This window comes from Hipposideros armiger, unplaced genomic scaffold (assembly GCF_001890085.2).
Source record: "Hipposideros armiger isolate ML-2016 unplaced genomic scaffold, ASM189008v1 scaffold_364, whole genome shotgun sequence".
NCBI lineage: Eukaryota > Metazoa > Chordata > Mammalia > Chiroptera > Hipposideridae > Hipposideros > Hipposideros armiger.
Genome location: NW_017731714.1, coordinates 1,030,774 through 1,047,242, shown reverse-complemented (window position 1 = coordinate 1,047,242; position 16,469 = coordinate 1,030,774). Strand labels below are relative to the sequence as shown.

Below are 16,469 nucleotides of genomic sequence, written 5' to 3'. Positions count from 1 at the left end.
AGAAATCCCAAGCCAAAAAAAAAAAAAGTTTTTCTTTCCTTTTATTTTTATCTGGATGCTTTCCTAGAATATTCATATAGTTTCCAAAAATTATTTTCCTATATTTTATCTTTCAAATAGGATGTTTGCACTGTTACACTGAATCATTCTAATGAGTCTTTTTACATTTTTTTAAAGGTTTCCTTCAAACTACTGCTGATGAGTTTTGCTTTTACTATGCAAGAAAAGATGGTGGGTTGTGCTTTCCAGATTTTCCGAGAAAACAAATCAGAGGACCAGCATCTAACTACTTGGACCAGATGGAAGAGTATGACAAAGTGGAAGAGATCAGCAGGTTCCTAAAGATAATGCTCTTTAATCTTGAAAAAAGAAAAAAGAAAAAAAAAAAAACCTGACAAATCTTGTGGTTTTGAAAGTGAATCATCTGTCTCTGCTTATATCCAGCAGCTATATCCCCCAGATGCTTTCCCCACCCCCCTTTCAGTAGTTTGCTTCTCTCAAATCATATTAGCTTAAGTGCTCTTAATGCTTAGCCCACTCATCTCCTATTATGAGCTTGGCTTCTCTATGATTCATGTGAATTTTATGAGTATAGTTTTAACCTGAGTTTTATGATTGTTGGTAGGTTATGGCTCTGTGGAAATATTCAGCACAATTATGATTAGCAAATCAGAGCTTCATAAATAGATCATAGAACTTTCTCTCTGAGCGCCTTTCGGTAAGGTTTAATTATTGTGAGTAAAGCTAGTTTTAATGATAGTCACTGAAAGATGAGGTAATGAGCTTATGAAATTTTAAAACACATGTTTTGATTCCCTCTTTTACTTTTTGATAGAAGGCTGGGTATTTTTGTTTTTGTTTTTGTTTTTTTTTCCATTGAAAAGAATTTAAAAGAATCCTATTGTGCCCTTGGGTTGGCAGCCCTTCATGATTATTAAAACCATTGATTTCAGAGGAAATACATTTTGAAAAGGATGCTCAGTGCATCCTTTGCCTCCTTCATCTCAAGAAAAGCTCACTAGTTTTCTTTCATTTGTTTAGAAAGCACAAGCACAACTGCTTCTGTATTCAGGAGGTTGTGAGTGGGCTGCGCCAGCCTGTCAGCGCCCTGCACAGTGGGGACGGCTCGCAACGGCTCTTCATTCTGGAGAAAGAAGGCTACGTGAAGATACTCACCCCTGAAGGAGAAATTGGCAAGGAGCCTTATTTGGACATTCACAAACTTGTTCAAAGTGGAATAAAGGTTGGCTTTTTAAATTTTATTTATCTTTGCTCTGGCTATTGGCTATGTTAATTTCATTTTAGTGTTATCCTCACTAAAGGTATTTCTTTATAATAAAAGAATGTTTAAGGAGAAAATGAGACAACATAAGGGAATAATAACTATGGCAACTGAATTGGGACAATGACATTTACATTTTTAATATTATTTGGTGACTATTAAGCAGTACAATCAGATTGGTATTTTTACATGTGTTCCCTATGTAATTTACACATTTAAAATAATTCTTGGTTTTATAAAGTATTTGTTTAAATGTGTAACAGCTATAATACTTAGAATTGTATATCAGCACTTGCTAGTAGAAACAAAGAGGTCTCTGGTTATTTTGGCAATTGCAAATCATTCTTTACCACATCTGCTTTTGAGTCTGTGTCATAAAGATGCTACTTATACTGTGATTTCCTTGTACAATATTTTCACAGGTAAGTCAGATATTTTTATCTATAATAAGCCATCTTTATAATAGCACATCTATTGCCTTTTTTCCAACTTCTCCAATTTGAATTTTCATGTTAAATAATCTAGTAGGTATGTAAATAAAATTATCAAATTTGTTTCATAAGAGAGTAACGCGGTATAATATTAGCAGTACTGAGCTGTAAGGGAAATTGTGGCATTCTAAAATTTAATAGCTCATGACTATTTTAGAATGAAACAAAGTAACTGCATGATTTGGGAAGAACTGGTTATCTTTTTCCATTTCTTAACTAGAGAAAATATTTAAAGGGAGGTTTATACTCTTCTACTTATATAAAAATAAACTCCTCCTTGCTTTGTTGTGCTCTACTCAAATGTAAGAACATCAAAACCAGAAGAAACAAGCTGGAAAGAATATAAATATATACCTGATATCTATGTATTCGGTATCTACCATGTAAAATAACTAGAATGACTCAATGAGAAAATAGGGAATGCCATGTTGTTGGGACCCCCCAACCTCAAGCTCATGTGACAGTATCACCAAGACAAACTGCATAAGAGAAGTGCCTTAGGGTACTTATGGTCCTTTAAGAAAAAGGACTTTGGTGCCAAGACACAGATCATTTAGAAAATCTGTGTAACTCAGTAGTTTCAACTTTCTCCCAATAAATTTTTTCATTAGAATTCACAGCAAATAATCAAAAGTCCCTTAAAAGGAAGCATTAGTGTTTTGCACATCAGAGTTCAACACATTATTCTGAAATGTGTTCTAAATAATGTGTTCTAACTCATTGCCCATGGTACCTAATGAGCAAAGCATAAAGATGGAGCCACAAGTAACTTACTCACTAGCAGTGCATTTTTGTTACTACCACAGTTCAACATGCTCTCTACAAAAGAAAATATTGGGAACAGTATTTTTTAAATCATCAACTATAATCCCGTTGATTAAAGAATAACACTATTAACATGTTGATATACTTTCTTCCAGTTTTTATGTTAAAATTAAATGACTTTTTCTGACTACAAAGGTAATACAGATCCATATTAATAAATGTGAAAACACACAAGAACATGTTTTCTTGTAGATTTTTTTCCTAAAAAGCTTTAAAATAAAATTGAAATCAAACCATGTATACATCTTTTTAGCCTTCTTTTTTTCACCTAATACTGTCATGAGTATGTTACGAGACTTGGAAATTTTTCTCAAAAACTTAGCTTTTACCTTTTTTGGATGTTTCATTTCCTTTTCATGAGATAATTTAGGATGACTCAGTCTTTTCTTTTTATCATTGTGAATAATGTTACTTATCATTCTTATATATATTATTTAACTGGATCATAGATGACTTTCTTAAAATTCATTCATAGAAAGAGCATTACTGACTTGAAGAGCATACACCATGATACACATTGTCAATTTGCTCTAAAATATAATGTGTTTTCAAATATTTGAAAGAATAATACATAGTTTTCAAGTATCATTTTAGTAAAAATGTTGGTATTAGAAAAATATGTATAATAAAGTGTAGGTGAAAGAAATTAGCTCAGAATACTTGAAAATTTTGTTGTAAGAAATAAACTGATGTTGTTATTTCTACTTGAACTGCCTAAAAAATATCTTCCTTTTAATTAGAGTTACTTCAGAGTTCCTCTTTTTAAAATTTATACCTATTCATTGGGATGTTGAATGAAAGTTTATCTTCTGCGACATTGAGACATTGCATTGTGCACTAACATGGCACAAGCCAGGTTATGACAGTGCCACGACTGGGCCGTATGCATGTTTTAAGGCCTCTAGGAATTCTGCAGAACCCCCTTTGGCCCTCCTCTCCAAGGACAGCTCCATGGCTTCTGGGGCTTAAAATAAACGTCAAAATCCGTTCTTCTTCATATGTAGAATGAGTTACATAATAGGACAGTGTAAAGTGCAATATTTTAAATTCTTTTAGTATTTGACACTTGTGATATCAATAAGATACAAATCTACCCCATGGGTATTCGAGTGTATGCTGGATAGTGAGTGACGGTAGCACATCCTTATCACCTCAAGGAGGCAATACTACACCTGGCCTTTATCTCAGTCTCCATGTCACAAGCCACAGACTGGAAGCATTAGAAGAGGCTACTGCTGGTATGATGGTATGCTGGTATGAGGCCAGTACCCTCCTGAGCTGATCATGGCCATTGATTTTTGTGCTATTCCTCTCAGAGACTTCTGAAATGAAAACATTTTCACAGCTATTGCACAGTAATTTTTCAGGCTTCTTGATACATGAATAGTTAGTGTGTTCATGGCAATATTCTGTGTTTGTCAACAATCATTTTGCATAAGTAATGCAAACAGGAATTTTCATAAATTATTGTGCAGATCACTTCTTTGCTGTTCTTTAAGCTTTAAAATCCCAAGAGAGGGAATAAAGCTGTTTTACCAGACCACAATATTGATTGCAATACCCAGATCACAGAATTAATAATGTATACTAAACTCAACATTCACATGTTTGAAATGAAAACAAGACAAACCACAGTGGGATCCCCATGATATCAGCTAATGACCAGCATGAGTATATGAAATCGGACATAAAGAGGAATTCCTGAGTATACGAGTTTCTGAAAGCTAGTGCTCGCTGTAAGGGAATCTGGAATTTCTTTTCTGCTAATTGTCAATTAAGAATTGACAGTGATTTCTGTCACATGGTAAAGGACTGACCTATTTGTGACAAGGATCTGGACTTGGTTGATCTCCTTAAACCTCTACCAGCCCTGATTCTTATATCTACCAGCCAACAGCCAACCATTCAGGGAACCTGGACAGCTCCCCCATAAATGGGTCCTAACTGAAGCTCAAAATGATGTCTTATTTTTAAACACCCATATTGTAGGAGATCTTAGTACCCTGTGAGGTTAACGGTATAGTTTCACCAAGCACAAGTTATCTGCAAAAATGCAAAACGCAGGCTAAAGAATGGACTTGTTTTTGCTCTGGGCAGTAAATTGTGCAGTTGGATTAGTGGAATAAGTTCTATGCCATATGGGTTTAAACTGCCATTTCATTTAGGAAGAGATGATTCCATTCACAATAGCTCAGATCCTAGAAGACTGAGCTTTGTGAAATTGCCAAGTAAAGAGTGAGTCAGAAGTATGTTTTTAAAATATGTAGTGATTTGATCATCCTTCGTGATAGTGCACTCACTATACATGCTAACCACTGATACTATGTGACACTGTGAAGAATGCTTCAAGCACCCAACTGGTGAGCAAACTTTAAAATTTTCATTTTGTGTGTGTGTTTTTTGGGGGGAGGGAGCGTATTCATTATTTGCTATTATTGTTTTATCCCAAAGGGGAATTCCAAGACACTGGTGATTTGAAATCTTTAAATTGATCTTATGTCTGAATTCTGAATCAGAACTTCTGGCAAGTTCTAGAACCAGCTTTATCTATTTGAAGTCCTTGGGAATGATAGACTAGTGGTTCTCAAGAATGACTACATGGTTAAATTACCTAGCAGCTTTAAATAATTCCACTGCCCAAATTAAATCAGAATATCTGGGGTTGAGACCCAGACATTGGAATGTTTTTCGAGATTTTCCAGGTGATTTCAGTGTGCAGCTAATTTGGAAACCAGGGGTCTAGACTGAGCCAAAGCCCTGGCCCAGTTACACATCAAATGAGACACACTTTCTCTGCCCAGTCTGTGCCCAAGCCTTATTACTGAAATGACCTCTGGGGTCAAATGGTTGGATACCAGTTGTCATTTGTCCTGTTCCTTTTGTCATTTCCTTGGCCTCCACATATTACTTGCCCACTTTGAGCGAAGAGATGAGTTAAGTCTGGCAGCATGTAAGATTCTTGATATGAATGAAGTACTGAAAAAATGGTAGTTAAAAATCTCAGCAATTCGAATTGGACAATTGCTTTACCCATTCCATTTTTCCTGGTTTTGGTCCCTGTTGGAATCTGGCGTTCAGCTCATTGGCAAAGCTGTTATCATTCCTGTTCCTTAAATATGTCGTTTGCTAAAAATATCTGAAAAACCCTTGTAAAAAATGACAAGGACACCAGAAGTTTTTCTAGTGTAATTTCACCAAACTTCCCCGACCACCAAGGATCTGTAAATCAGCCTCAGCCTTGCGTGTGTCCAGCGACAGAGACAAGCCTGCACCTGTCAGCTACAGGGTGGCCCCTGAGGAAACCAACAAGCGCTGATCCCTGCCCCTGAGCGCTCTGGAGCGGGCAGAGGATGGCGAGGCACGCAGCCACTGCAGCCCTTTCGGCTTGCAGCGCGCGGCAGACGAAGCTGAAAGACTTGTCTGTCATTGGAACAAGTGTGACTGGACTCCTGTCCCTCTCTATCTACTTGGATCCTCATTTCAAAAGATGCTTTTTGAAGCGGTCCTTTTACGGGGGGAGGAGAGGACATAAGGCTGAAAGCTGCAGATTGTCCGGGTGACTGAGCCCATTGAGGGGAGGCTCTCGAGAGACAGCAGCCGGGGCGCCCAGGAGCCAGAGGCATGTGGGGAGGACGCAGGGTGCACTGGGGCAAGCCCCGATGGGGCAGCCTCTGATTTCACATGCTTGTAAATCACACGCATAATTATGAGCAGCGAAAGTTTAGGGAAATCCAACAGGCTCGTCAACCCGTTGGGATTGATGTCCCACTTTTCTGAAGTTTGTCAGAGACCTAACGTTTCACATTTTCCTCTCTTTCACTTGCGATCTTATGGCAGCCCATGAGATGTTAGGGTGATTTTGTTAAAGTGAAATGAATTGGCATAAGTTAGAAGCAATTTATTTTTCAAAGCTGGTATTGAAAACATAGCACATACACATATGCGTATGGCAATGACTGGGCCATGTATCAAATTTTCCTCAGGAAAATTGTTAGAACTCTGTTTTTAAGCATGCTTTAGGTTGGAAGAAAGCAGCAAAGTATATGTGGGTTAAATATTACAAAAGAAGAATCACCATTTTGGAATGTTTTTGTATACATGGCATTTTAAAAGTTTTTGACCTACCAGATTACTGCATTAGAAATTATTAAACCTCATGTAAAAGAGAGTTGCGATAGTGGTAGAAATAACCATTAGGTAAATTTATTCTAAAAGTGTTAGAAAATTAATTGAATAGTCTTCTCCAAAATAAAATCTTTTAAATACCTTCCCTTTTTGGTAGTTTAAAATTCTGGTTTCAAACTATTAAGTTAAAATGTAAACAAAATATAGATCTACAAGCAAAATTTTGACTGCAATTATTTTTTATATCAGGGTAGTGATGCTATGGTATTAAGCCCAACTATCTTTATTTTGTTGAGTATTGCTGACACTTTATATCAAAATGCCCTGTACTCTGAAAAATGTTTTCAATTTTAAATCAATTTTCATTTTAAATCTACTTTGAATGTTCCCAGAGAAAAACAAAAAGTCCCTTAGTGACATGAAATAATTTCAGTGTAATTTTCTGTTAAGTTAGTTTTGATTTCTGGTGTTCTTATTTCTTAATTTTGGCATTTGCAATTCTATTGATAAAACATTTTTAAAAATGAATGTGCACAGACATGGTGTATGTCACTGTACAGCAGTTTATAAATATAATATAAATTATTTTCCATCCTGCGTCATGTTTTTCACTGAAGTAGCAGATGCAGTGTCCCTCCAGTTAAGCAGAGAAAGGCCGCCTTCTCCTACATTTTCGGTCCCATAAGTCACAGCTGAGGTGAGGAAAGTTTTTACATTAATGTCTTTATATTTATCTAAGACTTGAAGGGCAGAGGAAATAGAGTCTATAAATCTGACAAGTCCTATGGCAGTAATTTAACACAAGTGACCAAGAAAAAAAACCAAGAAATCTGGACCCTGAGAAGGTCTCTGTCACCTTTAAAAAAACATCTGACTGAATGCGGCAGCCACTGCAATCTGACTAGAAAGAGAAAGAGAACTAGTGGGGACACTGTTGTCATTGCTTTCCAGTGGTCATTTTACCTAACGACAAGGAAAGACCAGGCCTCACGGAACTCTCTAAATGGTAGAAGGCAGCACAGCATCCCCTTTTAGAGACCTTGCATAGCTTCTCTTCCCCAACACTGTGGTCTCCAAGCAAGCCATGTGATAAGCAAGGATACTCTCGTCTTTATTACAAATCAGAACCACCATTTTTTAAGCGCCTACTGTGCTAAGCTACTACATAGATGATTCTGTAATCCTTACAGTAACCCTGTGAGGCCAGTGTTACTATCCCATTTCACAGATGAAAAGACTTGGGTCCAGAAGTTAATTTAAGTAAACTGTCCAAGATAACACAGCTAGCAAATGGCCAGTGCCGACTTTCAGGGCAATTGTTTGATGTCAGGCTCTCAACCACGGGACTCTACTGCTATAAGCCTTTGATCAGCAGGAATGCATAGGCGGAATGACTAAGGAGAACGTTCCAGAAACAGGTTGGTGCCTGTTAGTGTCAGCACACTCAGTATTGCTCGTCTTGACTTGAGGGACCAGGAAGAGTCCGAGGGCCCAGATCTAGGGTCAGGTGTACAGACCTGGGCTCCAGGCACTGCACCCACACCGTGGGCTGGTCGTTGGCCGCGGGTACATTATTTCACCTCTCTGGGCTTAGTGTCTTCATCTGTAGAATAAAGATAACCAAAGGTTGCATATAACACTTCACATGCACGATCTCACGTGAAGCTGACGTACTTTGCAAGCATTAGCTGTCATCATCGTCTATCTGACTATTGTGGGAAGGAGGGGAAGGAAAGGCAAATGTGCCAGCCCCCAGCGTGACTCACAGGCTCCAGTGGCCGCTGGAGCTCCCTGGTTTTAAGGGTCCCCCTAAATATGGGACTGAATGATAACTTACGGAAATTCTGTGATAGTGTTAGCATGTTTGCCCCCAAATTAGATGGCAATCCCTTGGAAACAAAGTTATATTGATGTATGTGTGTGGGTTTTCTTTCATTCAAGCAGATCAACCTAGAATACACTGTCATTTAAATGTCTCACTACAGGAAGACAACACCTCCATTTTTACAGCATCCCGTTTTGACACTAGGTGCATGGCACTGCTACCTACCTCATTATGCAAAAGCCCCCAGGTCTGGAGTTTGTCAGAGCACAGGCCTAACTATGATTAAGCACAAAGCAGCTGACCCGTGGGTACAGCAGTAACCTTTCATCAGAATTTCCTTGCTTTCATAGTAGTTTTTCTCAACCTGGATATTATAGTAATGTATGTCTTTTTTGTGTGTTTATTTTGGAACACGGTTTGTGTCAATCGGCCCTAGCGTTTAAAAAATTGTAGGATTTGCAAAGGAAATATACTGGGACTGAAAGCTAAGAAGGCACATAGTTTTGCCCACTAGCAACTATTGATTTAGAATCTCAGGATCTGAGAGGGCAGTAATTGGGCAAAGTTGCTGTAAAATTAACATGTAATGTCATGATACAGAGAGTGTATTACTCAACAACAAAAACGTTTTTTAAAGCAGACTGGTAAAATGTTTCAGGTTGTCAGGGATGGGAGAACTTGAAAGGACGTTTTCAAAGTGAAAGAACAGCAACAAACATCACTTAATTGATTTGCGAAATGTGCTGGAGATGAGGTGCTAAGGCTGCATAAACGGAATGACCTCAGCCACCTCCCTTTCGGAACCCAGGCTATTGCAGACACTGGTCCCATCACAGTAACTCAATATTTTATAGAAAATTTCCTCAGTCTATAAACATGTTTGCTCTTTGGTTTGTGTTTACCTTTCTATGACCAATTTTGGGAGTTTGTTTATGTGGCATTTTGCTTTTGCCAGGTTTCTTTCATTTTTATATCTACATAATAAATATATACAGAGACCTATTGATATAACATATAATATTTATATACAATAAATGTTATCAATTACTACAATATATTTTAATATATCTGTATTCACCAATCAACACTTAGTTATTTTAGAGTCTGTAAAGTCTATGATTATATTGAACTATCATAATGTCAAGGTGGCCAAAACTGGAGACACACCTAACGTGTTTTTTAAAAAATGGGTCACTGCCTAGAAATTAAAATCAACTTTGGGTTTTTCAGTCAAATATGCTTTGAAAAATAAAGTGCTACTTATCAAGACCATTCTTTAATGTGCTATAATGAGAAAAGTTTGAGGAAATCTTTTTCTAAATCATGTAACTTTTTATCCTTGCATGACTATGTGATACCAAGTGACAATGCATATGGTCACAGTGGCTCTCAGGAATTATCACCAAAAGGGAGGTAAAAATTTGAATCTTTTAACTAGTGAATTTCCATTTTACTCTATATGGGAATGCCATATACAATTTAATTTTAAGTTCATCCATTCACTCATTTTAAAATATTGCTTAATTCCATAAGCCTAAACTCCAAATCACAGAAACTCTATTAAGAAATCATTATTTGTTTAAGATAAGATATATACTCATTACTCTATCATGCATATATGTGGCAGAACAAGAACAGAAAAAGAGAAAATCAGTGACTTTGATCTATCTTAATTCCATCATTGCTAGCAGTTGAAATTATTTAATCTGAATATAGAATGGAATCCAATAAATTGAAGCTAATACAGATATAATAAACACTATGACAAAGGATCTTAAAGATTTGTATATTGCCACAAAATTCTTGAGAAAAGAACATGCCTTTCAAATATTCAAATATCAAATATTCTGGCTTTCTCTTTCAGAGTAGCTAAATTCTTTACCTTTTTTTTCTTCTTTTATTTGAATAAGCTGTTTCTAAACCAACCTCTTATCCGCAAGCACCTTTGATCCAAATGGATCACAAACTTAAATAAAATGATATCTGTTCTCAGGCTGTTTCTAGATAGGGAAACTGCATCTCTTCTGAGAACCCTTAGCCAACAATTTGAAACCGTTCAGAACTCCTTAAAAAAAGACAAGAAAAAAATTGTGTACATAGTGTGAATGGAAGATGTTTGAGGTTGGAAAAAATTAGGAAAGCACTATTCTTAAGGGGATAAAAAGATAACCGGATTTAATTCCCATTAAAATGTTAGCCTTTCCATGAAAGATTTGGTGAGGAGACTCCCACAGTGCAAATGTATTTGTGGATGGATGGGAACACACCTGTTCAACAAAAGTGAAACAAAACCTGAACTGACTTCCCTCCACACACAGGTCACCAAACATCTGTCATAAGTTATCAATTACTAGCCAAGACTGGACTCCAGCCTGTGACCTGAGGTTGAAAAAGCCACACGGCTCATTCTCCCTCTTACGCAGTCTGTGGTTTTTCCCTGAGCCACCATTAAAGCTTCTGTTTAAATCTTCAGGAGTTTGGAAGATCAGATTGACCCCATGACATTAATAATGTATCTACGCCCTGGGTTTCTGTACGCATCACCCTGGGGCTGATCGTAGTTAGCATTCTGTGACTTGCAGTAACGTGGCGAGCTCCAAAAAGATTTACCCAATAGCTGGCATAGTTCCTTAGCTGCATAAGTTTCTTAATTGCAACCTAAAGACAATGTCTCCTTGTCTAAGGAAGACTGTGTGTGTGTGTGTGTGTGTGTGTGTGTGTGTGTTTTACAATTTTGACTTTGATTAAATGTCAATACATATAAAACTTCTGCACAAAAACAACAGAAAACCTCTTCTGGGCATGACTGACTAGGTGAGCTTCTTCTCTTGTAAATAATTATTAGAGGCACTACTAAGTAAAACTTTTAGTGACAGCATCAATTGTCAAGACCTTTGATCCTACTGTGTTGCATTCCTGGCATAGCCCACCTCAGGGGGATGTGGCCACAGCACACATCCGCTGCCAAGACAAGGGCACCAGTTTTGCCAGTCTGTGTGTGACTTGGAGCAATCTCTTAACCTTCTGGAGTCCCTGTGTCCTCATCTTTGAAGTCTGAGGACTAGGCTAACTGACATCTTAGGTCTTTTCTAGCTCTAAAAGAGAAAGAGAAAGCGGTACAAGTCCCCAGCTGTTTCCAAGAGAACTATGGGTAGAGAGAAGTGGTCATTGTGGCCCAGACACTGGAACTCCATGCCTGCTCAGGCTCATTGTGGGGCATACTTTGCTTTTTTCTGTTTTGTTTTGTTTTCCCTTTGGTACTGACCCAGAAACCTAGTCAGTGTCTCCCAATGCAGAGACCACTGGGCATCCTACCACACGGACCAATAGGTGCACTCTCCATTCTGTATGGTCACCATCATTCCAGCTAAACTTTTAAAAGCTGTATACCTTAGCCTAAGTGAGACCAGTTTTCAGTTAACGGCTGCATCATGTCTACCATATGTAGGGATAATAGGATGGTCAGTTTTCAAACCTGGGTTTGAAGGTGAAGCTATACTAGGACCTTGAAGTGGGCAGTGCCTGGTGCCCTGGGGAGGAGACCGGTGCGGAGCTGAGTGAAAGAGGGGGACAGTGGTCATAGGAGATGAGCGCTCAGAGTTGAGCTTTTGTGTGTTGGTGGGTGAGGGGAGTGCGTGTCAGATAATAGAGGGTCTATATGTTCAACAAAGGTCTTTGGCTTTTACTCTGAGTGAAATGGGAATCACTGGAGGATTCTGAACAGAAGAGTGACATGATCAGAACTTAAACTTTGAAACAAGTCAAGAGCAGCCATGTCGAACGTCGACTGGGAGCGGCGCGAGAGGAAGCAGACCCGGGAGAGCGTGCCCAGCTCTGCTAGCGATGTGCTTTCTGCCCAGAGGCCAGTCCCTGATCACGCCAGCCTCAAGTGTTCACCTGTAAACTGAGAGGGTCTGTAATAGCTGAAGTTCCTTTCAATTCCTATTTTCAGTGGGCTAATACTTTAAGGAGTATTTAGAAATTTACCCTATGAAACGTAAGCATTTTTACATATGGTGTTTACTAAATTTATACCTTCTTTCCTATAGTTTTAAGGCACAAAATTTGAAACTCAGTACATTAGCAACATAGGATTTAATGGGTTCTGGTGAAAGATTGTAAAATATCAATTATAGTAATATATGGTAATATAGGAAAATATCAATTATGCAATAGAAAGAAGACGGCTCACTCTATGATAGTTGTAATAATTCATGAAAATGGTAACCACAGTTAAAGACTCCTTTGGGGAAATGCACATTTAAATAGAAAAGGAGAGGGGTCAGATGATTATTTTTAAAAGGATAATTATACTTGGATTTAGGCTATAAAAGGCCCAAATCCAGGTATCTTGAAGTCAGAGAGGATTAAAATGATGATGGAATACAAAACTATGAACCTCTAATAAGAAGGATATGCAAATGTTGTTGTAGGCAATTTCCAACTCTTTAAATTGTAAAATCACGACCTTCCTTATAAAGTACCCATCCTTCACTCTTGAAAGTAGAATATTCCCGGATACATCATCAGTGAGTTTCTTCTTTTTGTGTTGGCAGTTGAACCTCATTTAGCTAAACAATCTTTCAGGCTGTAAATTAAGCTGGGGGGAATAAAACTGGTTCCTTTTCTACCTGCATGTGAATCTGCAGAAGTTAATTTGGTTGTAGACAGAGTAAACTAGATGTGAAAAATTGAAAAGGGAAGGAGGAGAATGTGTGATCATTTCACTTAAACATGTAAGGATTTCAGGGCTCTGTGTTTCCTTGAGAGAAGTCCCGTGGTGCCAATTAACCTAACTTATTCCAAAACAATTCTCTGTTTGGAAAGAATAATTTTCATTGTGGGTGTTCCTGGAAATTGTATGCCTCCTCCCCTGTTATTACTGAGATGTGTGCTGTGCAATTGAAAGTACCAGCTTCGTTTCCACGCGCTGTGTAGATTCAAGCTGTATCCCACACACAGTGTCAGGTAATCTGTTTTAATTTCGTCCAGTGCACACACATATTTTAACTTTCAGTAATTTTTTTTTAAATGTGGAAAAACCATCTCTACCTAATATTAAGCCAAATATTTCATGTCAAAATTATCAAAAACACTAAAAGCAGGAGATTTGTTTTAATCAGGAAATAGCTTTTCTTGCAAAAATTTTAAAATAAGTTAACTTTTCTTGGCTTGGTTTAAATGGCATCTTCACTTTTCTTTGAAATACTGTGAATGCGTCTTCTCTCCAGTGTGAGACAAAACTGGACTAGAAAAGACTGAAAAGCATTTAACTAACTTGGTAATGAATACATTCTCCATTTTATTAGGCTGTTTTGGCTATTTGGATTTCTGGAGTATTTTTTTAAAACCTAATAAATCAATTAACCAATATTCATTCTAAGACTGAGTTTGGTGAATAGAATATATGTGCTTTTCATCAGGTCACGCATCTTTTTTTTTTAAGTCTGAAACCACCACACACAAAGAATTTAATTCTGACAGACATTTGTTCTCAGCATAAATACTTTAGGGCCAATAGTTGTCCCCACTTAATCATGCTTCTTAAAAGTGAATTCCAGAAGACTTGAGGCTCCAAATGACCCTTGGTAAGGTGAGTTGTCAGTAAATTACTTTTATGATGTGCCCTGGGGAGGCAGGCCTGCTAGAAGCTTGGTTGGAAGCTGGCCCCTCTTGCCTGGAGGGGGATGACCTTTAACTTTATCTAACCTTTGCATTTCTAATCCTAAATTTCTGGGAGGCATTTAGTCACATGGTTGGATATCATATTAAAAGAGAGACCTCGTCTCGCATAGGATAGTGCTGACCACACGTTTGTTGTTAAAACTTTAAGATGAAGCATGCCAGTAAGCTTTTTATTTCTACAATTTAATTTAAAATAGCAATCATTTAACGAGTTGGAATATAAATGAGTTCAAAACCTATTCAGAGTTAAATTATGACTGCCTTGGGTGCCATTTGGAAAACAGCGTAGAAAATATAATCCCTGTAATTTTGCTCATTTGAATTTATTGTGGCACTTGAAAATTTATAAGAGCCATTGGAGATGAATGATGACACTGCATCAGAATACATTTATTTCTCACAAGGCATTTAGTTACTGAAAACACGTCTTGTCAATTATTTTGTTGTCTCCTTTATGAGAAAGCTTTTCTTGTGCTATCTGGGGACAGTTATGTACATCAAAATTATCAAACAGGAATTCTGATTCGGTTTGGGATGAAAAGGAATATGCCCTTATTTGGCTACATTAGACTGAAAACATTGGGAAATAATGCTTTTTACAGGATATAAAATACAAAGCGATTACTAACATCCCATTAACGGTCAAGGCACAATTTAGGTAGACCCAGATGTCTATGTTTTAGTTCCATGAATGTCTGATTTTCCTTCTTTTCCCTCTAGTTTTGGATGACATTTAATGGTCCGGTATTTTAATTCTTCCTTAAAGAAAAGTATTTCATTGCTCAGTTTTGTTGTCTATAAGTGTATTCTATGATTTAAATATATGTATACCTGTATATTTACATATATACATATGTGATGAAATATTACTAAAGATAAGCTTTTCAAAAAAAATTACACACTCAATTTTTCATCACTGTGTTTAGGTATAAAGTGAGTAGACTAACTGTAGAATATTTCCATAATCTCTTTGATTTATATTTTATATTGTAGCATAAGCAGAGCCGAGCAGTCAGAACTCTGCATTTGATATCAGCCCTTTGAGGAGACCAACATTAAGCAGTCATAGAAGCAATTAATGTAACTTCAGTAATTTTTAGAGGGGAAGGCACAAGATCAGCAAATTCTTTCCTGTAAACCAAAGGATCTGGCTCAAGAGCATATATAAACAAGATGTAAGTTTTAAATATAGCTTAAATGCCACCCAGGAGAGAAGCTCAATGGTAAAAGAGTTGTCACCAGACAGAAAGCACTCTTTAAATGATGGGGGAAATATTAAATTGGTGACACTAATGTTAGGATTACATACGCATGTGCTTCCCAAAACGTCAGCCCAGAACGTTCCCTCCCCTCCCCCACCCATGCCCAGCTGTTTATCTTTGGATCTGGGAGAAGTTATAACAGTCACACGGAATGCAGTCTTAACTTGTTGATAACCCTAGGAAGATCTTACTTGAGAACGTGGCAATTAAACTCACAATTTTGAAACAAATTTTGAAAATAGAATAAAATAGATGACAGAGTAAGACACTAATATTCAAACTGTCCTAGGCGGCTTGCTTATTTTAATCCCACCAAAAAGCACTTGTTTGTCATCGTGTCTGCCCCTGCTGAGATATGACTTGGTGGTTTTTGTTGGTGTGTGTTTGTTTTTGTGTTTTTGTAAATAATACTGCCTGAAAGTATCTTGATTGTTGTAACCATTACAGCTTGTTCCACAGTATCATTGTTTGGAGACTTGCTATTCAATTGCCATTAAATATGGACCAGGAGACATGTCCATAACACATGTTAGGTACTGCGCAGGGCCCATCTCTGGGACCTAACTCCAAACACAGGACCTAGAGTGTGGAAGGTAGTTCCCTGCAGGAAAATCAAAGTGCTCTGACCAGAGGGAATGGATGGTAGGCAGGAAAAGCCACAGGGATATGAGAAGCTCCAATCTAATAAGGGAGAGAAAGTAGACAAAATGACCCAGTACCTGCTATAATCAAAGCATAAGCAAAGTGTGGGATATCTCAGAGGAAAGAGCAGGTAACTCCATCCATCTAAGGATGGTGAGGTGCACACAGGCGATGACGCTAAAAGGGCAGGGGCGGGAAACAGGGAAGAGCCTCTCATGCAGAAAACATCAGAAGGGACTGAGATCAGGCTGTATAGGTAACCCGAGACAACAGCCAGCACCCAGAAAGGCTCTTATACACTCGGCGAGGAATCTGAGTTTCCATCTGTGGGA

At 37.7% G+C, this 16,469-nt stretch overlaps 1 protein-coding gene and 1 long non-coding RNA gene across 5 annotated transcripts in view; one reads left to right on the top strand and one right to left on the bottom strand.

The window, feature by feature from the left end:
• HHIP (hedgehog interacting protein) overlaps positions 1–16,469 on the top strand; it is a 92,300-nt gene that overhangs the window by 12,760 nt on the left and 63,071 nt on the right. For all 3 annotated transcript variants that reach the window (XM_019662061.1, XM_019662059.1, XM_019662058.1), the window contains exons 3-4: positions 178–334; positions 1,042–1,243. In XM_019662061.1, coding sequence (XP_019517606.1) covers positions 178–334; positions 1,042–1,243 — 359 coding nt within the window. The remainder of the gene's footprint in view (positions 1–177; positions 335–1,041; positions 1,244–16,469) is intronic.
• LOC109393120 (uncharacterized) overlaps positions 8,230–16,469 on the bottom strand; it is a 69,347-nt gene continuing 61,107 nt past the window's right edge. For both annotated transcript variants that reach the window (XR_002126185.1, XR_002126184.1), the window contains exon 4: positions 8,230–8,326. This is a non-coding gene — a long non-coding RNA (uncharacterized LOC109393120). The remainder of the gene's footprint in view (positions 8,327–16,469) is intronic.